This window comes from Vigna unguiculata, chromosome 1, assembly GCF_004118075.2.
Source record: "Vigna unguiculata cultivar IT97K-499-35 chromosome 1, ASM411807v1, whole genome shotgun sequence".
NCBI classification, from domain to species: Eukaryota; Viridiplantae; Streptophyta; class Magnoliopsida; order Fabales; family Fabaceae; genus Vigna; species Vigna unguiculata.
The window spans coordinates 520,650-532,902 of NC_040279.1; the positions used below are offsets into that span (position 1 = coordinate 520,650).

Below are 12,253 nucleotides of genomic sequence, written 5' to 3' on the forward strand. Positions count from 1 at the left end.
TGCGTTTCTCCTCCACACACGTCGCCGCTGGCCACTACGAAACACGAAGGCAGAGTGCAGCAGCCCACTCACGGCGTCTCGTTTCTCCTCCACCACGTCGGTGGCAGCAGCGAGAAAACGCAGCGCAGTGCACGGAAAACGCAGAGCCATCATCGGACTACGATTCGCGGACGATTCCGACCGCCACGACCACCGCGGAGACAGGTTTGTTCGGAATTTGCGTTCTGGTTCCCTTTTTCTCGGTTTGTAACCTAAACTTCTGATTTTCGTAATCCTAAATTTCTGATTTTCTGATTTCCGACCACCACGACCCATTCTATTCTGTGAATTTTCCCCAATTTCCGTGATTTGTGATTCCAACGTAAGTGAATGTTATTACATTTTATAACTAGGGGGACTGTATGTACTACCCAAACTAGAATGGGTGTCGAAGGAAGATGAAAATTTGACTTATCCGAAAGGAAATTTCGTTTGGTTAGACTCAAAGAGAGCTTTGCAGCGATTGCAACCCTAACCTCTCATCATGAAAGGAATGAGATTTGGGTGAGAAAGATGGAGAAACAACTTGAGGTGGAACACGATGAAAGAGATGTTAGAAAAAAAAATCTAAACTGTTCTTTTACGATGACAGGTTAGAGTTTTAAAAGGAAACAAATTTTACAAATACTTGCAATTAATAGGTTAATAAGTTTAATAATTAGAAAAATAATATAACATTTATATCTTTTATCTACTTTTATTAATAAAATAAAAAAATAGTATATATTTTGAGACATATAGTAAAAATTATTACGCAATTGAGTTTTTTATATTGATTATGCATGATATAACTTTTTGACTATTTGAATATTATATTTTTAAAATATTAAAATTATATAGTATATATTATTGTTCATATATTTAATAAAAAATATTTAAATTTATAACGAAAACGGATTGTTTTAAAGTATAAGTTTTAATTATTTTATGCAGTTTCATAAAATAATATAATTAATATATGTAATGTCCTAAATTGTTATTGCTTATTGCTTTATTTTTTTATGAATTTCTAAAGAATTAATTTAATAAATAATATTCGATTGATAATTGAAATAAAAGTCGCATAAAATCTATTCAATTTTAAAACACATTTTACTACCCAAATAACTTTGCCGAAATTGTTGTTTTTATTTACTAATGGATAAAGTCATTAAATTTTATTTGCTTAAAAAAATTCAAAAGCCAACTATTACTCACGAGACTTTGATATATTTTAGATGTACAAAAGAAATATTGTGAATCATAAATTCAAGGCATAAATAAAATTTTCCACAATATGAATTTGAATTTGTTGGATAGTATCGATATAAATATAAATTTGACAGAGTAATTTGAATTATATTTAGGTTAAAATACTCATTAATATTCGTTTTTTATCAAAATCTTAACTGTTAATTTTATTTTAACAAAAATATCTAATCGTTACTTATTTAAAAAATTATAAATTTAATTAAAACTAATAAAAATATAACTAAATTAAATTTTGGTAACAAGAACCGTCGAAATATTTTATCCTTATATTTAAATTTTGAAAGTTTGTAAATTTATTTTACCCTTATATTTAAATTTCGAAAGTTTGTAATTTTATTTTAAAAATTAAAATAGTAAAAGAAAAAGAGAATAAAATGGCATGAGGAATAAAAGAGGTTTGATCCTATCCTGAGCCTCCATTAGGGATGGCAAAATGGGTCAGGCCCGACAGGCCGGCTCGCCAGCCCGACTGAAAAAGCATGGGCCAGGCCAAGAATTTCAGCCCGCCAACTCATGACAGCCTGGCCCGTCAAGCCCGCTGGCCCGTCGGGCCAGTCCACGGGCCAAAACGGGCCAGCCCGCGGGCCGTATAAGTTAATGAATAAAAAAAAAACACGTGCAGTGTAGCAGCAGGAGGTGGGTGGAGTGTTTAATTTTTAAGATTTTAAAAAATTCGTTTTCAAAAAAAAATCTAGAATAAGTTCTTTTATTTATTTATTTATTTTTGCATAGTATTATGTTTTTCTCTTCTTTCTCTGCAGAGATCTCTCTGTCTTCTTCCTTTTACTGCGGCGGAGGCGGCAGGAGTGTTGTGCACTAAGAAAGGATATTTTAGCCTTTTTGATATTAATATGGTGTGCACTTAACAATGATGGGGTACAAGAAGCACAAACCATGTGCGAATTCTGAAGTGGACGCATTGTGTTTGGGCAAGCCCAATCAAACCCAATTTCATTGTTAACAAAAACCTAGTTTCACCGAGACAAGTAGTGGCGGCAAACTCCATTATTATCGTTGTCACTTTCATCCAAATTCCAAAACCCAGACAAGGCTTAAAAGGTATTAGGGTTTTCTTTCTCCATTATTATCGTTGCCACTGCCAGACTTATTCCTTCATTCCTCTCACACTCTCTTCTCCTCCTCCTCCACCACCCGCGTTTTGGAAAACCAGAAGAGAGCACCCTCGTTTCTCCTCCACCCACGTCGCTGGCCAAGAAACACGAAGGCAGAGTGCAGGCCATTCACGGCGTCTCCTTTCTCCTCCACCGTGACATCCACCACGTCGCTGGCAGGGGCAGCAGCGCCACCATCGGACTGCGATTGACGAACGATTTCGACAGCCACGACCACCACGAACACAGGTTTGTTTGTAATTTGCGTTCTGGTTCCATTTTCTTTCAATTTGTAACCTAAATTTATGATTTTCGTAACCCTAAAATTGGTTTCCTGTAATTGGAAGTTATGGTGTATGTGTGGTTGTTGTTGCCGCGATTTGTCCTTGTTTGGATTGGACCCATTCTGTGAATCATAATTGTTGTGCTGTTGTTGGTTAAATTTTCCCCCAATTTCAATTTCGTAGTTGCTGCCGTTTTGGTGTGGTGGTGATGTTCATTTTTTTTTCTTGTTTTTCTAGTGTTACTATTTTTTATCTGACTGTGTGATAGGCTGATAGTTGTGGTTGTTTTCTTTGTTTGTCTGTTTATCTGTAATCATGTTGGAGATATGTGGAGAACATGTATTTCATCGTTGCACTGTGATCAAATAAATACTGCCACTGTTTCATATTGTTCTATCATCCTTGAGACAAAAATATGTTCTTCATTAATGATTGAATTATATGATAGAAAGTACCAAGTTGCAAAGTTGTATGTGCCGTGTTTGCAAAGCTGGGATTGAGTTGTTTGGCATTAACTTAAACTGAAATTTGCTTATACACTGCAGTATATTTGATGTAGAACTATAATGCCACCTCCTTTTTAACTGTTCTGAACTCTAATTTGTTTGAGGCATCTCTACCGGGGTTTGATGATGGGGAGATTTCAGAAGATGCTCCTATTGATTTGGAGGGTTTAGATGCTTCTGCAGCACATGTTGCCAAACAAATTATCCAACCTCTCATCCATAATTAATGCTTCTGTTTTTTTTTATGTAACTGTTTGCACTTTGGTAATGCTCCATGCCTAAAGTACTCTAATTCAGACTTGTTATTGATGTTGCAACAGTGTCTTGATGACTTGCAGAGAGCAAAATGTCATTTATATATATTGTAGGGTTGTTTGTTTTGTGATCAGTTATATTATATACTGCAGGGTTGTTTTTGTTGCAATAATTTTGTTGAAATCTGATTTTGGACTGAAAATGTAACATATGGAAAAAAAGCCCGCGGGCCAGCCCGCCAGCCCGCTAGCTTGCGGGCCGGGTTCAAAAGTGTAACCCGTTTCACCCTCGCGGGCCAGCCCGGGCCGGCCCGTATAAATCGGGCCAAAATCGGGCCGGGTCAAAATGGGCCGGGTTGGCCCGTTTTGACATCCCTATTCTCATCTCATATTCAAATTCAACGGATATCAAACTTTTGTTTCATCATCATTCATTCTCATCGGGTAATGGGTATAATCTCGTATTCATACCCATATCTGTTTTCTTACTACTCCAATATTAATTTTAATTATTTTTATAAAATAATAAAAAATTAAGCTAAAGAAAATATAATATTATCTAATATTCAATATTAGGAGGATGATTGTTTTTTCCATATCAAAGACTTTGAACTAAATTATAATTATTTACATTTTAAATTAGAATATCCCATAAAATTTTATGAGAACCAAAACATTTATTAAATTTGTAAACATTAATGAAATCTAGTTGATAAATTTTAAAAATATTTTTAAAATATATAAAAGAAAAATAAATATTCAAATTAAAATATATTTTAAATGTTTGTTTACTTCAATTTTTTAAATTCTAATGAATATCTTTTTTATACACTAATAAAAGTTATAATACATCACTTGATAAATATGACACAAACAATAAACATAATAATAAAAATTTGACATAGATCTTGTATCTTTTGAACTCTAATATATGTTTGATGGTGATAAAAAAAATATTCATAGTAATTACATTAAATTTTTATATTTTATTAAATAAAAGTTATACAATTATAGTGAAAAATATTATAGTATGATTGATAATGAGTTAAAAATAAAAAATAATTATATAAAATATATCGAAATAACATTCTACATGATGAAAATAAACAACAAATAAAATATAAAAAATTAACAAATGTGTGTCTTAGAAACAATTTGAGAGACTATTAAAAGAAATCACACAAAGAAAAATAAATATATAATTAAGGGTAGGATAAGATAAAAATATTTTAGAAATCTAAGAAAACTTTTAAAATATTAACATATATACTCAATAATTGAGAAATAACGAAACGAAACTTCTTTTAGTGAAATAAAAGAGTTATTTAAATGAAACAAAAATGAATAATAATAAGTAAATATTTTTTTCTTATATTACCTAGTAAATGAAAGATTTATGCTATTAAACACTTAAATTGAAAGGATTAAACATTTTCATGTGAAAGCAAAATATACAATAAATAAAAATATTAAAAAAGAATAGAAATATTTAAATGTGAGACAATTTTTTTTTTATTTGAGATACATCACTTTAACATAGTTACATAAATGTTATGATAAGATGAAAAATATATTGGAGATGCAAATGAGTTTCATGATAAACCAAATAATTAGAAGAAATAAAAAATAAAAAGTATATATATAGTTACTTAATTAATTGTGAATATTTTAATAATTTAAACAGTGATGAAGATATAGCGAGGACATATATTAGGACAGAGATATGTACATCCCCACATTCCCAATATACCCATACTCATACTAGTCAATGCAGAGATTTTCCGTTAAAACGGGGACGAGTTCGGACAATACGGGGACAATTTATTTGTCATCTCTAATGTGGTGTAAATTAATTTTAGTTATTTTATATAAACTACTCCTTTTTAACTTAAGATTTAAAATAATGCATTTTCTTAAATGTTTAAAGAAGTAAATAATTTTGGGTTAAATATGTTTTTTGGTCCCTTAACATTAAGTGAATTTTGAAATTATTGCATTTCAAAACTTTGAACCAATTTAGTCATTCATCTTTCGACATACGTAAATTTAATCATTTTAATCAAATTTTGTTATATTTATTTGATATTTCAACCGTGTTTTATAATAGTATTTGACTTAACATGAAAGAAAAAATATATCAAACAATATAAACAACTCAACTACAATCCTGAAATGCGTATGAAACATTCAATAAACCTAACAAAATTTGATTAAAAGAACTAGATTTACGTATTTCGAAAGATGAATAACTAAATGGGTCTAAAGTTTCAAAATTCATTGAAAGTTAAGGAAAAAAAACATATTTAACGCAATAATTTTTATAATATACCTATTATATTAGTTTATATATGTAAAAAAATGTTTTTAGTTCATGTAATTTAATATTTTATTTCATCGTATTAAGATATCAATTATCATATGATTTTTAGTTTTCATATGTGAACTTTATTTTTATTAAACTTGATAATCAAAAGAATATAAAGGGAAGTATATAAAACTCTAACTTTGTGACAATAGGAAACTGAAAAAATAACAAATTTTGTTTTTAACTTATTTAAGTAAAAAAAAAACCCTAACATGTTGCTGAACAAAAGGAAACGGTGGATGTAGAGAGTAATATAATAATTAAAATTTAAAACTTGATATACAGTTGAAAAAAGATGCAGAAAAATAAGTTAATAATCTTTTAATTTATTATACTTTTGAGATAATTTGTTTATTTATATTCATCCGTTAATTTGCATTCCTGAGTACTGACATCGAGACAGCTCCTTCCAACAAAGGTTCGCATCAATCTCTCAAATCTCCATTTTTTTCCTTCAATCTTTTCCACTTTCAATTCCTTTTTCTCGTTTTCAGTTCAATTATTCTTTTTTTTTTTTTTCAATTTTACGTTTGATATATTATTTTTCCAGAACAACGAGGTTTGTTGTAGTATTTTTTTGCAAATATCGTCAATTTCTAGATGGATATTAAGAAATTATCTAAATAAAATGGCCGTAATTTTTTTGTAATGTCATTTTGGGCTATAGTCTTTCAAAACCCTAAGTCTGGGTTGTCTATTGGTTATTTAGTTTTAAAGGAATTTGAAAAGAAAAACTGTTCAATTTATCATTTTTTTTCGTAGAAGTGCCCTTTATTTTATTTGTGTGATTTTGGAGGGTATTTTATCGGAACCCTAGTTTCTGGGCTGTGTAAAGATTCTTTTTTTTTTTTTACGTTAATGGGTTCATAGAAATTGTGGTTACTGGATTATTGTTTTCTTGTTTTTGTTCATTTTTAGCTCATTTATTTATTTACTTACACATGTAACTTTTGGACCCAATTGTGGTTGCTGGAGTATTGTCTGCCTGTGATTTTCTAATTTTTTTCATCATTCTTGTTATTACAGGTTCTAAATTCTAATTAGTTGGACAGAACATGTCCCATCACCACGAGGGTGATGCTGAATACATGGCGGATGAATGTGAAATGGAGGATGTGGCAGATGATGTGGACGATGAATCTATTGATGATGGAGAAAGGGGTGGCGTAGAGTCTGATGCAGATGAATTTGATTACTCGGTTAGTAAATTGCTGTTTGTGCTGTTGTATGAACACGATGATGAGTCTGTTTCTTATAATGATTAATCATTTTCAGTCATTGGTGATGTGTAATTACCTTCCTCCCACTTCAATGATTCATCAAGCAAATGTCAACTATGTATGCAGTTATCTTTGGATTTCTAGGACTAATGTTGTGATTTTGTCACAGAGTGACAAGGTAGTAGACACTACAGCTGCTCAGGCTAGAAGAGGACAAGACATCCAGGGAATCCCTTGGGATAACCTTAGCATCACCAGAGAAAGATATAGGCGAACTAGGCTTGAGCAATACAAGAATTATGAAAATATCCCTGGTTCAGGAGACAAGTCAGGGAAGGTAACACTTGATATCTTTAAAGAAGACTCTTTGATTTCTATCGATTTTCCTCCAGTCAAGGTCGCTTTTCAGAAGCATAACAGTATAACACCATTTAACATGTCTATTATCGCATGCAGGACTGTAAGAACACAAAAAAAGGATACTCATTTTATGACTTTAAAAAGAATACAAGATCAGTAAAGTCAACTATTCTTCATTTTCAGGTAGGCTGTTTCTATTCTGGTTTCTATTCTGGTTTCTATGTAGCAGCATGCTTTAAGTTTTAGGGTACACTGTGATATCTTGCTGCATGCTGCCCCTGTTTATTCTATTTCTATGAAGTTGTTAACAACTTGTTATTGTAAGGAAAAAAAAAGACATTCAAATATATAAGCAAATTTTGCAGAAGTTCTCTTAAGTCTACAGTACTCTCCCTCCAATGAATGCCCGTTGATTTGACTGAGAACGGAACATAAGCATACCAGTACTATAACTACCTATATTGGTGCCTAATGCACCTTATGTTGAAATTGTAGACAAATTTCTTAAAATCTTAGAACAGATTCAAAATTAGTGAAAACAATCAGATAGTGTATATTTCTGATACGTAGCTCCTGCACTGACATTATTTAATTTTTAAATGATTTTTCAGTTAAGGAATTTAGTATGGGCTACATCAAAGCATGATGTTTACCTCATGTCTCAGTTTTCGATAATGCACTGGTCCTCTATGACTTGCAAAAGTTCAGAAGTTCTCAATGTTTCAGGGCACGTTGCACCATCAGAGGTTAATATCCCTTGTGTAAATGACCACCATAAACGTCTGATTATTCATTGAATAAATGTATGATAAAATTGATCAATCATAATCTTAATCTTCCAAGTTATCACTTCTTATTGTCAGAAACATCCTGAAAGTCTGTTAGAAGGATTTACTCACACTCAAGTCAGTACTCTTGCAGTGAGAGAGAAGCTTCTAGTTGCCGGTGGATTTCAGGGAGAACTTATTTGTAAGGTAATTTGATGATTTGATTGTTTAAGGGATGTTTACTTTTTTAATCTGTACACCTGTAACTTGTAAGTGTAAATTTTGCTCTTGGATCTCTGGACATTTTAGTTATATGAGGCAATCCTCTTCCCTTGAGTTAGCCTTTTGGTTTTGGTTAGGCCCCAGTTTGTTCTTAATATGGTATCTAAGCCGTTGTTGTTAGGATCATGGTTAAATAGTACAATCATAGGATCCTACTAGTTGAACCACCTCTTCCAGGCCTTCATTCATCAAACCTTTTATTCTTATTTGATTTTGGTGGAGTACTATACTGTTGATACTCCTTTCTTCTTCATTATGCATCTTAGTCTTTATTTTTTCAGCTTCTCTTCATAAGCATTGGTTGTTTAATCTTTTCCTTCGTTTCATTCTCTATTAGTCATTTGCAAATGTATATTTTCATAGATTATTGCTATCAGACTGTACATGCTTATGCTTTATAGTTACTCTGCCAGATGCTGCTAACTTGTTCCTCATAGGAATTGTTCATGGTTTTAGAACCATCAACAGATATCAAGATCTTATCTCCTTCTTTGTTACTGGAATGCAGCACCTAAATCGACCTGGTATTAGCTTTTGCACGAGAACAACTTTTGATGATAATGCTATCACCAATGCCATTGAAATTTATACTTCTCCTAGGTATATAGTTTTTCTTCTTCCAGTTATTTTACCACATGAATTGTGGATATAGGTTTCAAGTCTAATGTACTTTTATGATTTTTAGTGGTGCAGTTCATTTCACAGCGGCAAATAACGATTCTGGAGTCAGAGACTTTGATATGGAGAAATTTCAGCTTTCTAACCATTTTCGTTTTCCCTGGCCTGTGAATGTGAGTCCTGACATTTTTTTTCTTCATTTCCCTCTCCTCTCCAGGACTGGTAGATGGATACTTTAATTTTGTTCCTTTGGAAATTGCATTTCGATTTGTTTGCATCAGATTACATTGTCTTGCATTCAGGAACAATTTTGCCATAGGATATGCTGCCTACATTGGCAATATGGATGGGCCAATTGGCAGTATTTGCTGTCTATTCCCAGTCATGTCTAACAACTATCCTGAAATGTTTAAACATTTTATAGAATAAATGAAGAATGGGAGTGTCAGTGACTCTGCCTTTGGAATATGGTGATCTAACAAGCCAGTAGTAATATGGATAACCTTTCTGTTGGATCGTACATGTTAATGGTTTTCTACCATTCCCTTACTCTCTAATTTATTTTCTGTCTCCATTTACTGCAGCACACTTCTCTCAGTCCAAATGGTAAACTACTACTAATTGTTGGAGACAATCCTGAAGCTATGTTGGTGGACTCCCAAAATGGGAAGGTAACTCCTTTTTATCCAACAACCAATCAATTATTTTTTCTGGTGTATCCCAAGAGAGCTTATGATGGAAAATTTTTTAATTTGATTTTTTTTATCCTGCAGCCAGTCGATACCTTATCTGGGCACTTTGATTACTCATTTGCGTCATCATGGCATCCTGATGGCATGACCTTTGCCACTGGAAACCAGGATAAGACCTGCCGAATTTGGGACATGAGGAATTTATCCAAGTCAGTGGCTGTGCTGAAGAGCAACCTTGGAGCCATCCGTTCAATCAGGTATTCCTCAGATGGCAAGTATATGGCTATGGCAGAGCCTGCAGATTTTGTACATGTGTATGATGTAAAAGGTGGGTATGAGAAGGAACAGGAAATTGATTTCTTTGGTGAGATATCAGGCATATCTTTCAGTCCGGACACCGAATCCTTGTTTATTGGGGTCTGGGATCGCACTTATGGCAGCCTTCTTGAGTATAGCCGGCGCCGGAATTATACATACCTTGATGCACTAATTTAACTTCAACATTCAAGGAGCAATAAATGACAACTTACTTTAGTGTCTGATTGTGATGAGTTGGTTTATGTATAAATTAAGTATCCTGCTCATGTTCTCTATAAAGTAGTGGTAGGATACGTTGTTATCGGTGTGTGGAAAGGGAGGGAATGTACAGAAGGCTAGAAGGTGATGTTAGTGAAAATGGGATGGAAAGTAAATATTTTGTATGTGTCTGGTTTGTGATGCTGAGAATATCAGTATTTACTTTAGAAAGCTTCTGTCTGTGGCTGTAGAAAATTATGGAGCATATAATTCATGTTGTTCTTTGCTTCTTGCAAGTCACTTCTCTTGTTAATGTTTTTGTGGAAAAGTAAATTTTTAAAGGGAAAAATAATGGATTTTGCTCTTTGAGGATATAGCATTTAGTTTTTCGCATAAAAATTATAACAGATAGTGGTGGGTTTAGAAGTCAAAAAAATATACTTTTATCCGATTTCCCTTTTTTTTTTCTCTGTGCCCCTCTTGTCCGTAAAATGCCAAGATCTGAGAAGGTGATGAATGCCAGGATATGGCCAGTGAACTTTGTGTGGTAAAACTGATTATTGTTGAAGCAAAGTTTATAATTTGTCATATAGTATTTGGGTTATATTTAGATTTCTGACGAAAAAGTGCACTATTTTTATGTTCGTGCGGTATTCCTTAAAAACATGGAACTAATCTGTCACCTTTGAACCATAAAAGCTATTTTCATTTCAAGGTAACAATATAGATATGGCTGAAGATTGTTGAAACATTGAAACAGTACCATTGTTAAATGGCAACAACTATTAAAATTTTGCTTCTGAACCTGTTCTGACATCGAAACTTCAGAACACTATTTTGGTGAAGGTAAGATATGTCGCTACAAAAGAAATGCTTAATTTTATGGTTAACAATGAATATAAAAAGATGTTGTGTTAATTAAACTAGTGTTAATTAAATTAACAGTTCTGAGTATAGTTTTTTCTAAACTGTTAATTACACCTGTGGTCACTAGCAAGCAATTATAGTACTCATTATTCAAGTGGCAAATTAAAACCACAAACAGAAAGCACTAAAATATCTGTGATCCAAAACTAGCCAATAAAAGCGAGCCATGTCAGAAGGCAAATCTTGATTCCATGGCTTACATTCAAAAAGCATCTTATCTGTGTCTCCAACCACCCCTTTTCATGGTATATGATCCCTTCTCATACATGCTTGTATCCACCTACTCCTCCATTCTGCACAATTCTCTTATCTTCTGTACCTGCAAGTCCACACCAGAACTAAAATGGCAGCCTCAGCTTCATCCATGATATCAACTTCTGCAGCCTTATCTGCCACCATCCAAAAGCAGCATCATGTGAAGCCCTCCAACGTGTGCTTTCAGGGTCTGAGACCCCTCACAAGGTCCACAGGCTCAGCCAGAGTGAGCACTTCCAAAAGGGTCCCTCGTGGCAGTGGTGTTGTGAAGGCTGAACTCAACTCAGCCCTTGTGATAAGCCTCAGCACTGGCCTCTCCCTCTTCTTGGGGAGGTTTGTGTTCTTCAACTTCCAAAGGGAGAACGTGGCAAAGCAAGTCCCTGAGCAGAACGGGCTCACACACTTCGAGGCTGGTGACACACGTGCCAAGGAGTATGTCAGTCTCCTCAAATCCAATGACCCTGTCGGATTCAACATCGTTGATGTCTTGGCTTGGGGTTCCATTGGCCATGTTGTTGCTTACTATATCTTAGCCACCACTAGCAATGGCTATAACCCTGCATTCTTTTAAGTCATCACCATCTTCTTCCAAACTCCTTGTTCCCTTTTCTCTTCATCATTTTTCTTGGTAGTTGTATTGTAATGTCATCATGTATAGGTTCTCTCTGCGATGCCAACAAGTTCAGCATATTCTGATTTGCTCACTCTTTTCGGCTGCAATTTGGTTTGCTATGGTTAATGAAAAAATGGGACTTCTCTATATATGTTGAATTTGAACTCTCTTAACTATGTTCTGCTGATTCTG

General features: G+C 33.5%; 2 protein-coding genes and 1 long non-coding RNA gene across 4 annotated transcripts; all 3 read left to right on the top strand.

Moving 5' to 3' along the window:
* Window positions 1-2,162: 2,162 nt before the first annotated feature.
* Window positions 2,163-3,584, top strand: LOC114183369. The gene is made up of 2 exons (XR_003604349.1): window positions 2,163-2,651; window positions 3,232-3,584. It is a non-coding gene; the product is annotated as an uncharacterized LOC114183369 (long non-coding RNA).
* A 2,545-nt stretch (window positions 3,585-6,129) lies between these two features.
* Window positions 6,130-10,562, top strand: LOC114183292 (uncharacterized WD repeat-containing protein C2A9.03-like). Of its 2 annotated transcripts, none has more exons than XM_028070264.1 (10): window positions 6,130-6,229; window positions 6,838-7,010; window positions 7,201-7,368; window positions 7,488-7,574; window positions 8,003-8,137; window positions 8,255-8,365; window positions 8,949-9,040; window positions 9,126-9,231; window positions 9,643-9,729; window positions 9,832-10,562. In XM_028070264.1, exons 2-10 carry the CDS (start codon window positions 6,867-6,869, stop codon window positions 10,243-10,245), a joined length of 1,344 nt encoding a protein of 447 aa, XP_027926065.1. In that variant the 5' UTR covers window positions 6,130-6,229; window positions 6,838-6,866; the 3' UTR covers window positions 10,246-10,562. The 2 variants fall into 2 exon arrangements, with proteins under 2 accessions (XP_027926065.1, XP_027926072.1); XM_028070271.1 differs by lacking the exon at window positions 6,130-6,229 and adding an exon at window positions 6,542-6,608 and having other exon boundaries at window positions 9,832-10,245.
* An 889-nt stretch (window positions 10,563-11,451) lies between these two features.
* Window positions 11,452-12,234, top strand: LOC114183352 (photosystem I reaction center subunit V, chloroplastic). Its single transcript, XM_028070359.1, has one exon. It carries the CDS (start codon window positions 11,537-11,539, stop codon window positions 12,017-12,019), a length of 483 nt encoding a protein of 160 aa, XP_027926160.1. The 5' UTR covers window positions 11,452-11,536; the 3' UTR covers window positions 12,020-12,234.
* The last annotated feature ends 19 nt before the right edge of the window (window positions 12,235-12,253 follow it).